The sequence below is a fragment of the Myxine glutinosa genome, chromosome 5 (genome assembly GCF_964187855.1).
Source record: "Myxine glutinosa chromosome 5, kmMyxGlut1.1, whole genome shotgun sequence".
NCBI lineage: Eukaryota > Metazoa > Chordata > Myxini > Myxiniformes > Myxinidae > Myxine > Myxine glutinosa.
The window spans coordinates 106,317,075-106,338,838 of NC_136265.1; the positions used below are offsets into that span (position 1 = coordinate 106,317,075).

The 21,764-nt window shown below is 52.0% G+C and overlaps 1 protein-coding gene across 3 annotated transcripts in view; it reads left to right on the plus strand.

Annotated features, from left to right (window-relative positions):
• The first annotated feature begins 281 nt into the window (after positions 1–281).
• The window catches only part of DSCC1 (DNA replication and sister chromatid cohesion 1), a 50,963-nt gene continuing 29,480 nt past the window's right edge, over positions 282–21,764 (plus strand). Inside the window, exons 1-5 of one of the 3 annotated variants that reach the window (XM_078778479.1) lie at positions 282–375; positions 6,165–6,339; positions 6,797–6,965; positions 12,846–12,986; positions 13,544–13,634. In XM_078778479.1, the coding sequence (XP_078634605.1) occupies positions 6,170–6,339; positions 6,797–6,965; positions 12,846–12,986; positions 13,544–13,634 (571 nt within the window). In that variant the 5' untranslated portion in view covers positions 282–375; positions 6,165–6,169. Of the gene's footprint in view, positions 376–1,029; positions 1,056–6,164; positions 6,340–6,796; positions 6,966–12,845; positions 12,987–13,543; positions 13,635–21,764 lie in introns of those variants that run through there. The other 2 variants (XM_078778480.1, XM_078778481.1) reach the window with 2 other exon arrangements.

The window sequence follows — 21,764 nt, forward strand, 5'->3', positions numbered from 1 at the left end:
TAATTCGACAGATTAAGTTATAAATGGGATGTGGTTAAAGCACAGTCATGATGGACCAAATGACCTCCTGTATCCAAGATTCCCCCCATAACTTTGGATTATTGAGATATCAACGCGAGCTCTTTGGTTTTATATCGTCAGACGAGTCTCCTCTTAATTATAATACTTCTTCAACAACAACAACAACATAAACAGCAAAACACGATCCTCCCTTCGCTGGAAACACGTTCTCTTAAGTCACACCTTTTTTGTGACGTAAATTTGACGTCATAATTTTCACCAATCATCATCGCGAACGTGAACGTTGGAGTCAATAGCGGGAAAACCTTGTACTTGTATCGTGGACGCCTGGGTGGTAAGGACTTGCTTTCTGAGGTACGGTAACTGTATTTGGATAATGGGTTGGTGGTAACGACTTGGTTTCTGAGGTAACTATATTTGGATAATGGGTGGGCGGTAACGACTTGGTTTTTGAGGTAACTATATTTGGATAATGGGTGGGCGGTAACGACTTGGTTTTTGAGGTAATTGTATTTGGATTATGGGCGGGTGGTAAGGACTTTGTTTTTGAGGTAACTGTATTTGGATAATGGGCGGGTGGTAACGACTTGCTTTCTGAGGTAACTGTATTTGGATAATGGGCGGGTGGTAACGACTTGCTTTCTGAGGTAACTGTATGTGGAATATGGGTGGGCGGTAAGGACTTGGTTTTTGAGGTAACTATGTGGATCACGGGTGGGCGGCTGCGGACTTGGTTTTTGAGGTAACTATGTGGATCACGGGTGGGCGGTAAGGACTTGGTTTTTGAGGTAACTATGTGGATCACGGGTGGGTGGTAACGACTTGCTTTCTGAGGTAACTGTATTTGGATAGGCCTAATGCCAATGGGTGGGCGGTAAGGACTTTGTTTTTGAGGTAACTATGTGGATCATGGGTGGGTGGTAAGGACTTACTTTCTGAGGTAACTGTATTTGGATAATGGGTGGTTGGTAACGACTTGCTTTCTGAGGTAACTATTTGGATAATGGGTGGGTGGTAACGACTTGCTTTCTGAGGTAACTGTATGTAGATCACGGGTGGGTGGTAACTACTTGCTTTCTGGGGTAACTGCATTTGGATAATGGGTGGGTGGTAACGACTTCCTTTCTGAGGTAACTGTATTTGGATAATGGGTGGGCGGTAAGGACTTTGTTTTCGAGGTAACTGTATGTGGATTATGGGTGGGTGGTAAGGACTTGGTTTCTGAGGTAACTGTAGTGGATTATGGGTGGGTGGTAAGGACTTTGTTTTTTTAGGTACCTATGTGGATCATGGGTGGGCGGTAAGGACTTGTTTTTTGAGGTAACTGTTTGTGGATCACGGGTGGGTGGTAAGGACTTGTTTTTTGAGGTAACTGTATGTGGATTATGGGTGGGCGGTAAGGACCTGGTTTCTGAGGTAACTGAATGTGCATCACGGGTGGGCGGTAAGGACTTGGTTTTTGAGGTAACTGCATGTGGATCACGGGTGGGCGGTAAGGACTTGGTTTTTGAGGTAACTGTATGTGGATCACGGGGTTTCCCATGATAATGATACTGTTACGTGCTCCTCCCCCGACCGACCCCCTGGTCACGGTGTACCTCCAAGCCCCGAGAGGAAATGAATGAATATGAATGATCGTTTTGAGGCCATTTTCCCTGCTAGAGCGGGGGTTAGCCTTGCGGGCCCCATGACGATCATGGTTCCCTGTTTGAGGCAATGTTTTTATGGCCGGATGCCCTTCCTGACGCCAACCCTTGGTCGCCTCTTCGATGCGCAGGGATACGGTGTACCTATTCTAAGCCGGGGTACACACCGGGATCATTCATCCCAGCAAGCTGGTACTCATTTTGCCGACCTCGGAAGGATGACAGGCTGAGTAGTGAGTCAACCCCCCTGGTGTTAATTTAGCGATCGACCGGGATTCGAACCCAGGATCCTAGGATCCCAAGCCGGCACCCTAACCGCTAAGCCAACACCAGGCTAAAACCAGGCCATGTTGACACCAGATTGAAAGACATGTTCCACTTGTTTGCCCAGTCTGTGATTTTGTCCAGGTCTGCAGAGAGTGAGGAGGCTGCAGACTGCCGATCTGAGGGATGAGGAATGGAGCGGCAGAGAGTGGAGTCATCAGCAAAGAGATAGAGAGGATTTTCAAGAGAGTCAGAGAGATCATTGATGAAGACCAGAAAAAGCACAGGGCCCAGAACACTGCCTTGGGGAACTCCAGCCTGAACAGGAAGAGGAGATGAGAGAAACCCATTCAGGGCCACACGTTGACGACGACTAGAGAGGAAGACCGCCAGCCATGCGTGGAGATTTCCATGGATACCAAAGGAGGAGAGTTTGGTGAGCAGAGCGGGGTGCCAGACCGTATTGAAGGCACGTGATATGTCAAGGGAGACGGCTCTAATTTCCTGTTTGGCATTGAGGACCTCCATCCATTGTTGAGAAAGCAGAAGCAGCATGTCCAGAGTAGAGTGACCAGGTCTGAAACCAAATTGATGATCAGAGATCAAGCCATTGGAGAAGAGGAAAGATTTCATATCTGAAGCAATGATGGATTCCATGACTTTGCTGATAATTGGGAGAAGGCTGATTGGTCTGTAGTTGCTGGGATCTGTTTTTACACCTTTTTTGTGCAAAGCGGTGATGTTGGCAGATTTCCAAGCAGATGGAAGATGACCTTGAGCAAAAGAGAGGGTGAAGAGAACAGAGAGGGGGAGTGAAAGAGCGGAAGAACATGATTTTAGGACCCGTGGGCTGATGCCGTCAGGTCCAGTTGCAGAATCAGAGTCGAGGGTTGACAGAAGCTTTTCCACCTTGTCAGGAGGAAAGGACACAGAGTCCAGGAGCAGCTGGGTACGACTGGGTACGGTGGGTACAGAGAGGGATGGGTTTGGGACACAAGATTTAGAGGAAAACACAGAGTTGAGGCATTCAGCTTTTTCACGTGCGGAGTCAGCCGTGTGGCCATTTAAGGTGAGGGAGGGGATGGAGGGGGAACAAACACCAGAAACAGATTTCACCAGACGCCACCAGGATTTGGAAGAGGGAGACAGATAAGAGAGTTCGGTCCTGAGGACGGAGAGATATTGTTTCCTGGCTCTCCTGAGGGTGGACACACACTTGTTTCGGGCTTTGTGAAAGGAAATGAGATTTCCCCCCCTTTGATCAGCACCCCCCCTTCTGAACAGCACCCCCCTCTCTGATCAGTCAGTCAGCACCCCCTCACCCCCCAATTAGTCAGGCAGCCCCCTCTGAACAGTCAGGCAGCCCCCCCGATCAGTCAGCCATCCCCCCTCTGATCAGTCAGTCAGTACCCCCCCCCCCCCCGATCAGTCAGGCAGCCCCCCTCTGATCAGTCAGTCAGCACACCCCCTCCCCCCCCATCAGTCAGGCAGCCTCCCTCTGATCAGTCAGGCAGAACCCCCCCGATCAGTCAGGCAGCCCCCCAGATCAGTCAGGCAGCCCCCCTCTGAACAGTCAGGCAGCCCCCCCTGAACAGTCAGGCAGCCCCCATCTGAAAGGTCAGGCAGCCCCCCTCTGATCAGTCAGTCAGCACCCCCCCTCTGATCAGCAACCCTCCCCCCCCCTCTGGACAGTCAGGCAGCCCCCCTCTGAACAGTCAGGCAGCCCCCCTCTGAACAGTCAGGCAGCCCCCCTCTGAACAGTCAGACAGCCCCCCCCGATTTGTCAGGCAGCCCCCCTGTGATCAGTCAGTCAGCACCCCTCCCCCCCTTGATCAGCACCCCCCCCTCTGATCAGCACCCTCCCCTCTGATCAGCACCCCCCTCTCTGATCAGTCAGTCAGCACCCCTGTGATCAGTCAGTCAGCACCCCTCCCCCCCTTTCATCAGCACCCCCCCCTCTGATCAGCACCCTCCCCTCTGATCAGCACCCCCCTCTCTGATCAGTCAGTCAGCACCCCCCTCACCCCCCAATTAGTCAGGCAGCCCCCCTCTGAACAGTCAGGCAGCCCCCCCCGATCAGTCAGCCATTCCCCCTCTGATCAGTCAGTCAGTACCCCCCCCCCTCTGATCAGCACCCCATCCCCCCCCCCCACCCCGATCAGTCAGGCAGCCCCCTTCTGAACAGTCAGGGACCCCTCCTCTGAACAGTCAGGGACCCCTCCTCTGAACAGTCAGGGACCCCTCCTCTGAACAGTCAGGGACCCCTCCTCTGAACAGTCAGGCACCCCTCCTCTGAACAGTCAGGCACCCCTCCTCTGAACAGTCAGGCACCCCTCCTTTGAACAGTCAGGCACCCCTCCTCTGAACAGTCAGGCACCCCTCCTCTGAACAGTCAGGCACCCCTCCTCTGAACAGTCAGGCACCCCTCCTCTGAACAGTCAGACAGCCCCCCTCTGAACAGTCAGGGACCCCTCCTCTGAACAGTCAGGGACCCCTCCTCTGAACAGTCAGGGACCCCTCCTCTGAACAGTCAGGGACCCCTCCTCTGAACAGTCAGGGACCCCTCCTCTGAACAGTCAGGGACCCCTCCTCTGAACAGTCAGGGACCCCTCCTCTGAACAGTCAGGGACCCCTCCTCTGAACAGTCAGGGACCCCTCCTCTGAACAGTCAGGGACCCCTCCTCTGAACAGTCAGGGACCCCTCCTCTGAACAGTCAGGGACCCCTCCTCTGAACAGTCAGGGACCCCTCCTCTGAACAGTCAGGCAGCCCCCCTCTGAACAGGCAGACAGCCCCCCCCCACTCGACCCCCCCCCCCCAGTCAGTCAGGCAGCTCCCCTCCCCAATTCTCCCCTCCCCTCTTCCCTCGCTGTCATCTTCACCCTCCTATCCTTCTCGTCTCCCTCTCTTTGCCTTCTCTGTTTAACTCTCAAATCACCCCCGTCGTCATTTCACACCATACAACTCCACTTCAGGGGCTCACAGATGACTTGGAGGTGCGCACATTCCTCACTAACCTGGGTTCAAATATCGGCCTAGCTATAAACTGTCATTCCAGTGTTTTACAGGTGGGGTGATTCATCAATGTGTGTCGCTCCTCGGATAGATGTTAAACTGGATCCCATGGTGTCTTTTGTGAAGAATAGCTGAGCTATTGTCGGTGTGATTATCAAATACCAAGGTCCTGCTCAACTAGCAGTGGGCACCGCATCAGCGGCACAGCCGCACTCTCAGCCGACGATGCTACCCCGCAACCGTGTGCTGCATACAAATGAATAAGAAGACCCCACTTTAACATGGCGCATGGATGTGAGCTGCTGCAAACCCCCGCACACATACTTGTGGCATGGCCCCTTCACATGTGCTACCCCAGCATTGCAAGAGTGCACGTGTTACACTTGCAGGGTGTGGGGAGGGACTGCTCCATGGGGGATGGAGGGGCCGAGTTCTAAAAGATGGAGAGGCTCATACACAGGAGAGAGGTGAAGAGAGACGCCAGGTACGCTAGACGCGACGTGTCACAACAGTGGTGAAAGATCTGAAGGGTGAGGCTGCTGTAAAGTGCCATCGGCGACTCTGCCAAGCCTGCCGATGCCATCACAAGGAACACACCTGCACCACTGTCAACTCTCCTGGTCGTCCTGTGTACCTGCCTGAGTCTGCCGCATAAGACCAGACCGAGGACCGCCTTGTAAACCGTTATCGTCTCGGTTAAGCATGCTGATCAGGTGTCTCTTTACTGCCCCTCATCCCTATGTTATATTTATCAAGTCTGTTGCTTTACAAGTGTTTGCCGTGCATTTTGAGTCGTGGTATTGTCGTCCAGTGTAATCAAATGCGCATGAGCTAAAACCACCTTGTGGTTAAATTATTTGATCCTTACCAGACCGTGAACCAGTCGTGTGTGCGGGAAGCCTCCACTCGGCATCTTGGGCGTTCATATCCGGCTGTCTGACATTGCCCGTTGGGGTGACCAAGTCCGTTCCATTATTATTATTATAAACTAATGTATATCAAGTTTGGTTTTGGTGGATTCTGGTGTTGTTTAGTAATTGGACACTGGTGCTCATTTCTTTTCCCACATCGACAATCTCCTTCCCCCACACATGTAATCAACAGATGCTCCATTAGATTGCTGAATGGTCTCACTGTTCTGTTGGATTATCTCGCAAAGTTATTGATGCGACTCGTATTTGTGATTGAAGTCATCACCATTTTGGTTCTTTGTTTTCAGGAATCATGGCACGTACCTTAGAGGAGGTACAGGCCACACTGGAAGCGGCACGGATCTCTGGGGGGCTTTTACCCGTAGCGCAGAGTCTGACCATGGCCCAGGGTGTGATGCCGGGGGAGATATTGCTCATGGAGATTGATGAAACGCTCGACAAAGCTTTGGCTGCAGGGGAGAGGTACGCTCGATGATGTGGTGTCTTTCGTGTCTGCGGACATCGGACATCACACCGTCATTTTGGTGACGAAACCCGGGACTCGCCAAGCTGTGGGTGGGAGGACTGACTTTACCTGGAAACGACAGCACTTTATCCACGAGAGAGATATAAAAGGTGTCTCACCTCGTTCCCTTTCTTTGAATGGGTACCCGGAACAACTGCTGTTGCCTCCAGGAGTAGTCGGTCCTCCCATCCACAGCTTGGCGAGTCCCGGGTTTCTGCACCAAAATGACGAAGTGTGATGTCCGATGTCCGCAGACAGCAAAACAAACGATGTCCACCAACAGAAGTTATATTTTGTGTGTGTCTGCTTCTCCCATGTCTTTCTTTCTTTCTCCTGGAGGAATAATTTCCTTTCTGGGCTACGATGCGACGCTCGCAATAATTGGCAGTTACCGTCCTCCGTTATTGTGGCCAGGTTGGTGGTTCGTGGTGATCATGAAGAAAAGGTGGTTCTTTGCACCGACTCCACCACTTACATGGTGCGTGTTGCTGACACGTCGAACCTGCTGTTGGTGGCATCGGGGTTCGCGGGTCCGGCGCAGGCAGCCGAGCACAAAGGCGCAGCAAGCCTCGCACACGTACAAGTATCTATCACTATATCTACCTTTCCTTTCAACAATATGGACTTCAATCTTCTATTTTTGCCATAAGTCATTTCTTTTGGTTTTGGCCTCTAATCTCATCATTGTATCCTCTCCTGTTGGATTTACCCAGCAAGGCAAACTTCTCGATTAACATCCTTCCACGACCGAGTAATGTGTGAAAGCATCGAGTTTATAATTCGTAAAACGCTTGCATGGAAATCCAACATGGCGATGGGTTGTCTATAGTTTTCCAAAGGCGTGCTGCGTCAGATTCTCTGAGAACGATGGCGAACAAGTAATATACAGTTGAAGCGCGGTGTTACGCGCGCTGCTTGTAAGCAAGGAGGAAGCGGACAACGCGGTAAGTTGTAAGCGTCTTTATTCAAGAGCTCCACTGTAACACTGGAGCGTTCCGGGCTGCGCGCCCGGTGTATATCCCGCGGCGACGCCTACCCCTCGGGCGTGGCCGCCGCCCACTTGGCGCGCGGAATGATGTCATCACGCCAGTGAGCTTTCGTGTCCGCCACACGCGCCCCCCCAGAATTCCCGCGCACCTGGAGGGCCAGTTTGCGGGGCAAACGGATGACCCGGCCAAAGCGCCCTCTGGCGACTGGCGGCGTCCGGGGTGCAGGGATGCCAGCTGGGATGCCTCCGGCTGCACCCGGGATGGGTGCAGGCTCGGGGGGGGCGGCATGCCGGCGGGGCCGGGCGGTGCCGGGGTCCGCCCGCCGGGGGGCGGCCCCGACGCGGGGGCCGAGCCACCGGCGGTGGGTGGTCCACATTGAGGTGCCGGCTTGAGGCGGTCTATGGAGACACGGTCAGGAGTGCTGCCGATGTCCAAGGTGAAATGTTTCACCCCGGTCTCCAGCACGAGGAAAGGCCCGTTGTACGGGGGCCGCAGTGGTGTCCGGTGGGCGTCGTGCCGGACGAAGACGTACTCCACGGTGTGAAGCTCCGGGGCGACGTGCGTAGGTGGGTGCCCGTGGTGCGCCGTGGGCACCGGGGCGAACCTCTGGGCGGTCTCCTGCAGCGCGGAGCGCTCCTGCGCCGCGGCCCATGGTGCCGTGGAGTCGGGGAGGAACTCGCCCGGCACCCGCAGCGGTTGCCCGAAGACCAACTCCGCCGCGGATGCGCGCAGGTCGTCCTTGGGCGCCGTCCGGAGGCCCAGCAGCACCCAGGGGAGCCTGTCGACCCAGCCGCCGTCGCGGAGGGTCGCCCGGAGCGCGGCCTTCAATGAGCGATGGAACCGCTCGCACAGGCCGTTAGCCTGGGGGTGGTAGGCCGTGGTGCGGTGCAGCTGGACCCAGAGCCCCCGCGCGACCGCCCCCCAGAGCTCCGAGGTGAACTGGGGGCCGCGGTCGGACGAGATGTCCGAGGGGGCGCCGAACCGGGTGACCCAGGTGGCGATGAACGCCTGCGCGACGTCCACCGCCGTCGTTGACGCCAAAGGCACGGCCTCCGGCCACCGGGTGGTGCGGTCCATCATGGTCAGGATGTGGGTGAAACCCCGCGAGGGGGGCAGAGGTCCCACCAGGTCCATGTGAACGTGGTCAAACCGACGTTCCGGCGCTGCAAACGGGGCCAATGGGGCCTGGGTGTGTCGGTGCACCTTCGCACGCGAGGCACATCCTGGCCCAGCCGCGGACGGCCTTCCGGAGGCCATGCCAGACAAACTTGTCGGCGTTCAACCTCTGGGAGGCCCTCGTGCCCGGGTGGGACAGGCCGTGGATGGCGTCGAAAATCTGGCGCTGCCAGCCCGCGGGCACGATGGGGCGAGGCCGCCCGAGGGAAACGTCGCACCAGAGGGCCGTGCCCGCGCCGTCGAACGGCACCTCGGTGACGCGGAGGACCGTAACGGCGGTCCGCAAGGCCTGGACGTCGGGGTCGGCGGCCTGGTCCACCACCATCCGGGCATAGTCGATGCCGAGGTGGACCGCGTGGGCAACGGACCGGGAAAGGCAATCCGCCACCGGGTTGTCTTTCCCCGCGACGTGCCGGATGTCCGTCGTGTATTCGGACACAGCCGAGAGGTGACGCTGCTGCCGGGCCGACCACGGCTCGGCAGCCTTGCCCATCGCGAACACCAGTGGCTTGTGGTCGACGAAGGCCGTGAACGCACGGCCCTCGAGCAGATAGCGGAAGTGCCTGACCACCAGGTGGAGCCCGAGCAACTCGCGGTCGAAGGTACTGTACCGGCGTTCGGGCGGGCGAAGCTGCCGGCTGAAGAACGCCAGCGGTTGCCAAGCTCCACGCACCCATTGCTCGTGCACCGTGCCCACCGCGTAGTCCGAGGCGTCGGTGGTGAGGGCGATCGGTGCATCGGGCGCCGGGTGCGCGTGCATGGTGGCGTTAGCCAAGGCGAGCTTCGCACCCACGAACGCCGCGTCCATCTGCTCGGTCCAGGTAATGTCACCTTTGCCTGGCTTCCCTCGGAGGGCCTCGTGCAGGGGGCGCAGGAGCTGGGCGATGCGGGGCAGGAACCGATGGTAAAAGTTTACCATGCCCAGGAACTCCTGGAGCCCCCTGATCGTGCGGGGGCGCGGAAACCCCTTCACCGCCTCCACCTTGGCCGGTAGGGGGACGGCCCCGTGCCTGGTGACGCGGTGCCCCAAAAAGTCGATTTCAGTGACACCGAACCGGCACTTGGCGGGGTTCACGATCAGGCCATGCTGGCCCAGACGTTCGAAGAGCGTGCGGAGATGGTGTAGGTGCTCTTTGCGGGACGCGCTTGCGACGAGGATATCATCCAGATAGACGTAGACGAAATCCAAGTCGCTCAATACGCTGTCCATGAGGCGCTGGAACTCCTGAGCCGCATTCTTCAAACCGAAGGGCATCCGAAGAAATTCGAAAAGACCGAACGGCGTGATGACAGCCGTCTTCGGGATGTCCTCCGGCCTGACGGGGACCTGGTGGTAACCGCGTATGAGGTCCACTTTCGAAAAGAAGGACATGCCCGCCAATCGGGCGGAAAAGTCCTGAATATGGGGGACGGGGTAGCGGTCGGGGGTGGTGGTGTCGTTGAGACGGCGGTAGTCCCCGCACGGTCGCCATCCCCCGCCGGGCTTGGGCACGATGTGGAGCGGCGACGCCCAAGCACTCTCGGAGCGCCGCATGATGCCGAGCCGCTCCAGCGTAGCAAACTCGGCTTTAGCAACCGCGAGCTTCGTTGGCTCGAGGCGGCGTGCCCGGGCGAAGACCGGTGGCCCGGCGGTGGGGATGTGATGTTCCACCCCGTGTTTGACGGCCCCCGCCGAGAAGGTGGGCCGCGTGAGGGCCGGGAAACGGGCGAGGAGGCGGGTGAATTCGTCCGCTGCCGGAAGCGTACAGATAAACCTGGCCGGAACCGAACCGCTCAGCAAGCCGCTCGGCGAGCCGCTCGATGAGCCGCTCCGTGAGCTGCTCAACGAGGCGGGCAGCGCGCACGTGAGCGAGCTGAACATCTCAGCCTGGACAAGCCTTCTGTGCTTTACGTCGACCAACAGGCCATTGGCACAGAGGAAGTCCGCGCCGAGCAGTGCCATAGGCACGTCGGCAGTTACGAACGACCATCGGAAAACCTGCCCTCCGAACCGCAGAGAAAGGCAGCGTTTTCCGTACGTGCGAATGGACGTACCGTTGGCAGCAAGCAGCGCGGGGCCCCGGCCCGTGGACTGCTTGTCGGACGTACCGGCGGGAACGACACTCACCTGCGCTCCCGTGTCGCACAGGTAACGGCACCCGGATAAGGTGTCCGTTATGTACAGGAGGCTGTTTAATCGGCCGGAGCTCAGTGCCACTACCGAGGGCCGGCCCGGGCGTTTCCCGACCTGCCGAATGAGCACGGCGGGCGACATTGCCGAGCCTCGTGGCCGAACCTAGCGTGGAAATGGCACCAGGTTTGCGGCAAAGCCGGAGGCCGCGGTGGCGGTGGGCGAGGCGTGGCGGCCGCCACGAGGCGCCCCTCGGAGTAGGGGTGGGCACCCGCAGGAGGTTCAGCGGCTACGCGGTGCGTCGCGTAGTAGGGGTGGGCACCCGCAGCAGTTTCGGGCTCGGGAGCCGCTACGGCCGCACCGAAACTCGCCTGCGTGTCCAAAGCCGCGTAGAACTTGTCGGCCTCGGCCGCGAGCGCTCGGGGTTCCTTTGTCGCAGAACCGGCCAACGCAATGGCGTACTCGTGCCGGCAGCTGGCGGCGAAATAACGCCCGGAATAGAGCGTTCGGGGTTTCGTTGCCCATGAGCGACAGCATATGGTCCATTCGGACCGACGGTTGCGTGTCACCGAGCTCGGGGAGGTCCAAGAGGCGATCGGCCCGTGCGTCCACCGTGAGGCCGAACGTGGCGAGGAGGAGACGCTTGATCGCCTCGTACCTGTCGTCGGCCGGTGGGTTCCTCAGGACCGACACGACGCGGGCGGCCGTGCCGGCCCCGAGGGAGGCGACCACTTGACAGTAGCGTGTCTCGTCCGTCCGCCATGATGCCTCGAAGCCTGAACTGAGCTTCGGCCTGCAGGAACCAGATCTCCGCCTGAGCTTCCCAGAACTCGGGGAGCTTTATCGCTACCGCGTTGGTTGCCATGGCTGTGGCGGATTCGGGTGGTCAGTGACGACTGACCAGAACGTCGGAGGTCACCAATGAAGCGCGGTGTTACGCACGCTGCTTGTAAGCAAGGAGGAAGCGGACAACGCGGTAAGTTGTAAGAATCTTTATTCAAGAGCTCCACTGTAACACTGGAGCGTTCCGGGCTGCGCGCCCGGTGTTTATCCCGTGGCCACGCCTACCCCTCGGGCGTGGCCGCCGCCCACTTGGCGCGCGGAATAATGTCATCACGCCAGTGAGCTTTCGTGTCCGCCACACAGTAATGGAATGTACAACACTCTGAAGGTGAGTGTGAGCTATCGACATTTGGCAAATTGGAACTTTTAGGAGAACGGAGGGGCATTAAAAACATTGTTGACTTGTCATTGTTTTGCTAAAACTCAGCCGTGGTGATTCCAGCTCTTGTAACGTGGGAAGGAAGCTTCCTGATCAGCAATGAAACGGGCGAAAGGTGCTCTGTCATCCGATTTAAATTGTAGATGTTTTCCTAAAAACTGATGGATGCTGTGAAGAGGAACAGTTTGAGATGGTTTGGTCATGTGTTGAGGAAGGATGAAAGTGACTGGCTGTGAAGAGTGATGGAAATGAATGTAGAAGGAAGTAGAGGATGGGGAAGACCGAGAAAGACTTGGCTAAAGATGGTGGAAGAAGAAATGCGGGCAAGGGCGTTAACAAGGGGAGATGCAGAAAATAGGGCAAAATGGAGAAGATTGTCATGGGGACCGCAAGGCTAACCCCCGCTCTAGTAGGGAAAATGGACTTAAAATGCATGTTGTGTTTTGTTTGTTTCCTAAAAAGTGCGACGTTATACGACATGACGGTTTCCCCATAGTCATAGTGTTATAATAAGGGGATGCGTTCCCAGGGGAAAAAATTTGGTCACCCAAACTTGACTTGGGTTTCACTTAAGTACATGTAAGAGACGACAATTAAACGAATCGATACAGAACACGATTGAAATAATGTATGGACACAAATAAACAATTTAATGGTGAATGTTGAGAGTGGAGGGACAACAGCAGCCCAGGGGCATCACCCCTATTTTTAAAGTCTGGAATGACTCGGCCGGATTTGGAACCACCGACGTCCCAGACTTAGATCGGATGCCCTCACCCACGCCATTATGCCCCCGTCTGGTGATGATAGATTTGCTTTAATTGTCGAGGGAAATGCTGCTGATGTTGTTTTGCTTGTAGAGCATGGTGTCTAACGTATACCTGTGTGCGTTTATGGTGCGGTTTTGTTCGGCCTTCCTCTCCGTGTTGCAGCCGATGAAGTTGTGCCGATCTTCGTGTGTTGCAGATTTGTGGTTTTGCTAGCTCTTTCCTGGAAACGCGTCTTTGCAAGCCTGGCCTGCGAAAGTTACGTGCTTTGCTCGGAGAGATGCCATACGCTGTGCCAGAGGAAGAGAGCATGCGCGGAGAGGATTTGGGGCCAGCAGGGGTAAAATGTGGCGCACATGCATGACGCCGAGTGCGAACATGAAGGAAAAGTCACGGAATGCCATTTTATTGATTTTCTTTTATAAAATCTTGGCAGGTTTTTTTTAACGCCCAATCACACATTATTGTTCCTAGTTTTTGATTGGTTGGAGGATTATATTTGCTGCTGTTCTTGGTTCAGTTGTTGTTGTGCCAATAATTGGTGTCCAAACACTTCTACATACCAATATATCAGACTTGGACAATGTTTACCTGAACCCATCCCTCCTTAAAACCTGATTACACATTTTGAGGCTCGACGAACAGCCATTCTTTTCACCATGTTGTGTAACACACACTGTGCATGCACAAAAAAGATGTCTGGTTTATGGACATGTGCTTTACCATGGTATCATTAATGGAATGTGAGGCTCGGCAAACTTTACTGACCTGGTTTTTCTGACTTCTTGAACTCTCACATTAAAATGTCGGGGTCTCTGACGTGTACGTCAAATCCTTAGTAACGTTTTTAAATATTAATTTTTGTTACTTGTTCCGCAACCATGGTGTCTTCCGTAGCTGACAACTACCGAGCTTCTGCAAGTAATCCAGTCCAGTGAAGTGGAGCTGCTGGCTGGACTCAAAGACCTACACGCTTGTCAAATTAACGGTGAGAAGGCCTTGCCTTTGTTGTCTTATTACATCGGTCAACCACTAGCAGCATGATGGAGTATTTCAGTATTTGTGGCTGCTTTAGCCTTGCACTATGTGACGTTTGCTACTTTGAACTGGAATTTCTTTCCTGGTGACAGAATTAGTTATTTATTTTAGATTTATTTATAAAATTTATATATTATTATATAATTATATTAGTTTATATTTATATAAATTATAAATATAATTAATTTTTGTAATATAATATTTAATACTAGTGGGGTCACCCGTGGGAATTCCACGGGCATGGACGTGTGTGACATTTCGACATATTGAGTTAGATGCTGCACTTTCATTTTTACAAAATGGTTACTGGCAAGTCATCAGATCCAGAAATGGTGTAATGAACACAATTTATTTATTTCACATAATATGTGACCCCTCACTCCTCTCCACCTGACACTCTCCTCTCTCCACCTGACACTCTCCTCTCTCCACCTGACACTCTCCTCTCTCCACCTGACACTCTCCTCTCTCCACCTGACACTCTCCTCTCTCCACCTGACACTCTCCTCTCTCCACCTAGCACTCCTCACCTCTCCAATCCCTCACACTCCTCTCCAATCCCTCACACTCCTCTCCAATCCCTCACACTCCTCTCCAATCCCTCACACTCCTCTCCAATCCCTCACACTCCTCTCCAATCCCTCACACTCCTCTCCAATCCCTCACACTCCTCTCCAATCGCGCCTCACACTCCTCTCCAATCCCTCACACTCCTCTCCAATCGCGCCTCACACTCCTCTCCAATCGCGCCTCACACTCCTCTCCAATCGTGCCTCACACTCCTCTCCAATCCCTCACATTTCTCTCCTCTCCAATCCCTCACCTCTCCAATCCCTCACACTCCTCTCCAATCCCTCACACTCCTCTCCAATCCCTCACACTCCTCTCCAATCGCGCCTCACACCCCTCTCCAATCGTGCCTCACACTCCTCTCCAATCCCTCACATTCCTCTCCTCTCCAATCCCTCACCTCTCCAATCCCTCACACTCCTCTCCAATCCCTCACATTTCTCTCCTCTCCAATCCCTCACCTTTCCAATCCCTCACACTCCTCTCCAATCCCTCACACTCCTCTCCAATCACACCTCACACTCCTCTCCAATCTCGCCTCACACTCCTCTCCAATTGCGCCTCACACTCCTCTCAAATCACGCCTCACACTCCTCTCAAATCGTGCCTCACACTCCTCTCCAATCGTGCCTCACACTCCTCTCCAATCCCTCACATTCCTCCCCTCTCCAATCCCTCCTCTCCAATCCCTCACTCTCCTCTCCAATCCCTCACACCCCTCTCCAATCGTGCCTCACACTCCTCTCCAATCGCGCCTCACACTCCTCTCCAATCGCGCCTCACACTCCTCTCCAATCGCGCCTCACACTCCTCTCCAATCGTGCCTCACACTCCTCTCCAATTGCCCCTCACACTCCTCTCCAATCACGCCTCACACTCCTCTCCAATCGCGCCTCACACTCCTCTCCAATCGCGCCTCACACTCCTCTCCAATCGCGCCTCACACTCCTCTCCAATCGCGCCTCACACTCCTCTCCAATCGCGCCTCACACTCCTCTCCAATCGCGCCTCACACTCCTCTCCAATCGCGCCTCACACTCCTCTCCAATCGCGCCTCACACTCCTTTCCAATCGCGCCTCACACTCCTCTCCAATCGCGCCTCACACTCTTCTCCAATCGCGCCTCACACTCCTCTCCAATCGCGCCTCACACTCCCCTCCAATCGCTCCTCACTCGCCTCTCCAATCGGCTTTTCCCCGTCTCGTTTCTCTCGTTTTTCTCCCGTCTCGTTCTTTTTCTTGCTCCATCATGTTCAGGTTTGCATTGACGTTCGTCGATGGACTCGTTCGCCCGTCTCATTCGTTTTCTTGCTACATCCTGTTCAAGTCTGCGTTCTTCATCGATCGTCTCATTAATTTTGGAAATAGAAGTTTCCACGCAGCGCATGAATTGTCACGATCCTCAAGAGGAAGTGTCTCGGAATCATCAAATGATAAATGGCAAATAAATTATATTGTGGAAAATTAAAGATTTCAAATAAACCTATTTAAAGTGTATGCGCACATAACTAATTAAAAAAAACGAAGAAATATCTCTCGGTAATTTCCTGAAACATATTTTACTTCCGGATAATAATGTTGAATGAAATAAAAACGAAGAAATATATGTCGGCATCATTGTTGACGTTTTTGTGACGACTGTCATCAAATGAAAAAGTAATGTATCTTAACGGAAAAGCAAAAGCGAATTTTTAATATATGTCAACACGTTGCCGTCGGTGTCATGTTGGGCGGTGTATGATACATCATGACGCGATTTTTAAAAATATATCTCTGCATTTTCCCGCGTGTGTGGAATGTTCTCAATTATTGCTGACACCGAGTCTAAAACCATCGATAAAAATGAAATCAGATGGTGAGTTAGATTGGAGATAAAGGCGTGAGAGAGACTCAATGGCCTTGAAGTTACAGGCCTTTGAGAATTCATTTCGTTCTATAAACGGCAACTTTCATCGGATTTTCTTCCCGTTTTTTTTCAACTGAGTCTAAAACTATGTTAGCGACTGTGAAAAATGAAATGATATATCGAATTTGATTTGAAATAAAACTGGGAGAGAGAGCAAGACACCACGGGCCTACAAAACAGGCCTCAAAGCTATGCGAGTTAATAAAATGGTGGATATTTGTTTATATGAAGCCTCTCCCAGAATGGGTGGAGCTACTCTGCAAACCGAGTAAGCCACACCCCGGACAGACGTCCAACAGACAGAATCATCTACGGCTATTATAATATAGATTAGTTTTATATTTAATATATATTTCTTTATTTTTATATTTATTTTCGATATATATTTTTTTATATTTCATATTTATTTTATTATTTATTTAGGGTTACACACAAAATATCCAAAAACGGCTCACTTCTCACATGGCGGAATCCATTCAGGGACCCATCCCTCATGTTTCCTCGACACGCACTCTCCTTTGCGTTTTATTCTCGCCTTCTTCCCTTGTGTTATTATTATTTTTTCCCCTCGCTATTCCCACAACTCCCTGCCCCACCATTCCTGCTATGCAGATGCCCAGTAGTAAAATGCATCTTCCTTCTGCTGTCACTGCTGAAGACCTGTCTGCATGCTGGCCTTTAAAGCGAGCCACAGGTTGGTCATCCTCTGTGTGATAAATCATAACTACCTGCTGCAGCCTGCCAGGCCTTTGTCCATACCTCATTGGAGGTCTGCTCTCCGCTATGGGCCAGCACCTGAGTATCACATCTGTCTCCTGGATTCTGTGGAATCTAAAGCTCTCAAGATTTTTGGAATCTCCTGCCTGCGATGAAGCTGAAGGGCAAGGTCTGTTGCTCTCGCTTCGCAGACAGGTCGATGGTCTGCTTTTTTCCATCTATCCTGTGGTTTAGCTCCCTCTGCTCGCTCATCCCTCTAAACCTCTCTAGAAACTCCAGGATGCACGTGTTCTCCCAAGTACCTTCATTAGGTTACACTTCCTGAATCCAGGCTTATGGCACACCTCAACATCTTTTGTTCCTTGCTTCTCCCATCTGATGAACTACCTTCCTGAGGCTGTTATATTCCAATCTTCCCCTCCAAAGCTTCAAGCATGCAGTGCACCACCAAATCTCATGTCATCCCCCATGACTACACACAATTTATATTACTGCTGTGAACCCTTCCTAACTCGACCCTTTTTCTTGGAGGTTGTTGTCTTCCCTTCCCTCCTTTGTCTAGTTTTCCTGTTTGTTTGTTCATTCCCTTGCTTATTGTGTCCAAGAGTTACCCCACTGCCAGTTCAATCCCTCTGTCACCTTGCTCTTCCACGAGCCTGTCTTGCGGAGAAGAAGAAAGAGGCAACCAACAGGGTGCACTTCGAGTCACAGAAGACTCCTATGACAATGAACAGAGATGTCCTTTGATTTGTTTTCATATCAATCATTTGTCGAAAGCAACAACTCGCCATCATCGTCATATCGACCACGACCATTAATTTTACCGGATGCAATCTCCAACCTTCCGCCCAAAGAAGAAAGTAGATGGTATTTCCTAGTATTAATGGTGCATTTATGTGAAGTAGAAGCCTGTTGTTGGCCTAATAGTTAAGGTGTCTGGCTAAAGATATTGGGGTCCTGAGTTTGAGCCCCCGTCAAGCAAGTGGGTGGGTTGACTCGGCCTGTCATCCTTCCGAGTTCGGCAAAATGAGTAAAATGATGGGAAGAATGAACCACTCCAGTATCCAGTGTCGGAGTGGCGATCCATCCAGGATTGTGCCTCCAAACCAAGGAAAAACTGCCTCTGAAGACCCGAAAGTAGTGATTCTTCTTTTTCATGCTGTACCATTATTTCCTAAAAAATCATTACATCTACTAGTGAGGTACCCTTGCTATGCATGGGTGGGAGGCCAGAAGCAAACAGACAATGCAGAAACGGCGAATGCTAAAGCATGAAACCAATAAATTCCACATTACTGTAGCACCTTCAGTCACACGTCAGACATGGACAGCAAGTTCGTGAAGGACTTCCATGAAAAACGTACCCATTGGCAAACAAACGGGTACGTTTGTTCCATACCCAGTCAATGGCGAATCTGCATATGGCGATCCGCGAAGTCACGTTTAGAAAGTAGAAACCGTCACGGCATTTCGTCATTCACTTGAACTCGATATCTCTTTTTTCATTCCAAACACCATAACTCCAATCACAAATGAAATATTATTAATATAAAAAATACACTTTTAACAACATTCGTGACATAAACAAATATTTAAATCCTGGTGTGAAGTTCCGTACGGTTGGGTGAATACAATTACGATTTCAAAATCGCTATTGTATTCACTCGATTCCAATCATCAATTGATACTTTAACAAAATGATTAACACGATTAACGTTTAACGATTTAACATTACGATTGAATGACAGTTGTATTTGGATATTATCAAACCCGCGCATTGCCGTCGTCTGTCCACTTTCGCGGCAGGTTCATAATTGTCATCAAAATCTAAACAGTATTTGTAGAATTTCATTAAAAGCCACATCACTGTTCATATCGGTAAATATTATTCCATCGTGTTTGGAAAAACTGGAAAATTGGAAAAACAATAAAGCCTATTTTACTCCCAAGGGTCCCAGGAATACCCACCCAAAATATCGTTTGAGCCGTTTTTGCGGTACCTTCGAACGGATAGATGGACATTTGGTGAGTTATAGTAAGATATATATATACGTGTGTGTGTGTGTGTGTGTGTGTGTGTGTGTGTGTGTGTGTGTGTGTGTGTGTGTGTGTGTGTGTGTGTGTGTGTGTGTGTGTGTGTGTGTGTGTGTGTGTGTGTGTGTGTGTGTGTGTGTGTGTGTGTGTATATATATATTTATTTATTTATTAGCAGAAGTACCCGGCATTGCCGGGAGGAGGAGGGGAGGGGGAAGAGGAGGGGAGGGGGAAGGGGAACAGGGGGGAGGGGAGGGTGTGGGGGTGCCCGGGGGAAGAAGGGCACCTCCCCCCTTCCCCTCCCCCCTCCCCCCCGTTCCCCTCCCCTCCTCTTCCCCCTCCCCTCCTACTCCCCCTTAACACAAGGGGGGTTGACTCAGCCTGTCATCCTACCGAGGTCGGCAAATTGAGTACCAGTTCACTGGTAATTCCCTGTGTGCCGCAAGAGGCGCCTAACAGGGTTGGCGGCACGAACCCGGAAGTCGGAACTCATTGTCGTCAAATAAATGTAGCATGTATGTTTCACACTCTGTCACATGCCGTTGGTCCCATGTCAATCGGATGAAGTTGAAAAATTAACATTACGAAGTTTCTCTGGGACGTACTGATTCCGAATAATGAAGTTGAAAAATTAACGTTCCGAAATACGCTAACAGAAGCGCTGGTGCTGCGAAGCGCTAGAGGGAGCGCTGCGCTCCCTCCCTTCGATTCCCTCCCTCTTCTGCTAGCGCTTCTGCGCTAATATGCTAATTTTAAAACCCGAAGTTTTTTAAAATTTAAGGTGTGCTGTAGTTGCTCTGAGACGTACTGATTCCGAATATGCCTTTGGTTTTTCTCTGCGATGAGTAGTTCTCGAGTTATAAGAGGACAAACAAGCATACTTTACTGCTTTATATATATATATGTATATATATATGTATATGTATGTATATATATATATATATATATATATATATATATATATATATATATATATTAACCCGATTGGAGCGGTTGTGATCATGCCACGCTTACCCAATGGAGAAATCACTAAGACGGTCGAATTAAGAGGAAACAGGAAGAACAAGTAATTTATTACACACTTTGTACAATGAAGAAGAAGAAGAAGAAGAAGCAATGTACAGTGAAGAAGAAGAATCAGATACACAGGGCAACCTTATAACAGTCTTAACTAAATCCCAGACACGGGCCCGTTCGCACTCAGACTCACACGGGGGTTGTAGATGGTCGGGGTTGAAGGTCCAGGGATGACGTCCACAGCTCGCTCCGGTCCCCGACTCGTGCCACGAAGGCGATGGTAGACGGCAGGCAAGCTCTCCGCGTGTCGTTGGCGCGGATCGGACAATTATCGGGAGAATCGGTAAGCAGGGCGATTACACTGGCGTAGCCGCGTAGGTACCGGCGTAGGTACCATAGCTATACCGGCGCTTTATACGCGTTCCCAGTATAGTTCAATACAATGCGCCGCTTTCCCAAGTCCTCTGCAATGCGCCGCTCCAGCAATGCTTTCACGACAAGTCTTTTAACACAGGGTGCTCTCCAATCAGGCCTCTTTCAATAGTCCTTCACAATCCTTATCACGCGAGTCCTCTCATCACGCTCTCCACTTGCGAGTCCTTTAGTAATGCGTGCCGCTGCGTCAGTCCTTCAGAGGGCTTTGCGCGCGCGTTTATAGAGTGCTGCCCAGCGAACCCTCTGGAACCTCTAGCCACACCCTGTCAGGCGATGTCGCCTCAGCCCTGATTGGCTGGTGGCCCTTACCGTCCCCCTGCCGACCCCGATCCCAGCCTCGCTGCCGCTCCACCCCCTTTTTGGGCCCACCTCGTGTCACTGGGCTAGTTCCAGCAAACCAAGAGCAGCAAACGCTGCTGGTAGCCAAAGTGTAACAAACTGCGAGCATCCCAAGCGTAACAAACTGCGAGTTGTCAAATGGGGCGCGGGATGGACTCTGCCCAATGAGGTGGAATTTGGAGGGTGGAGGCACAATGGAAGGAGCCTATTCATATTTGTTTTACACAATACAGATGATAACTATTGGAAATGGCCTTATCTCACATATACTAAGAAATAACTAACGTTCTAAGATGACCTACGTGTTGCATGTGGACTAACTATGGGGGCAAAACCATTAACCTTTATTGATCATTATGTACACTTTCAGAACCGCAGTAATATATATATATATATATATATATATATATATATATATATATATATATATATATATACAGTGGAACCTTGACTTACGAGTTTAATCCGTTCCGTGACCGAGCTCGTAACTCAAATTGCTCGTATCTCAAATCAAATTTCCCCATTGAAATGCATTGAAATGCTATTAATCCGTTCCAGCCCGCCAAAAACCACACCAATTTTTTTTTAAATATACAGTATATATAAAAATATCTCGCGCTTTATATTTCACCTGTATGCAGCATACAAGTTGGCAGGATGGCCTGGACTGGAGGTACGCACACTTGACTCTAAAGTCTAAACTGTCCAGCCTGGGTTTGAATCCCGACCCAGCTATAACCTGTCATGGGTGAATCACAGGCAGGGTGATTCATCAATGTGTGTACCGCTAAACTGGGCGCCCCGTTTGCGTCCCATTAGTTGTTGGATGTTAAGGATCTCACCGTGTTTTCCACAAAGAGAAGGCGAGCTATCGCCGGCACTCTGAACAAGTTGACGGCAGAGATACTGTACTTGCACGGCATGATAACCACGTGTCGCACGATCTCTTGTCATGGTCCACAAGATTATCACAGAGAGGTGCAGCTTCCAGCGTTTCGAGATCTGATCCAGGCCTATCCAACGAGACCGGTCCCAGCGTTCTAGGCCCGGTGGTTGTCTCAG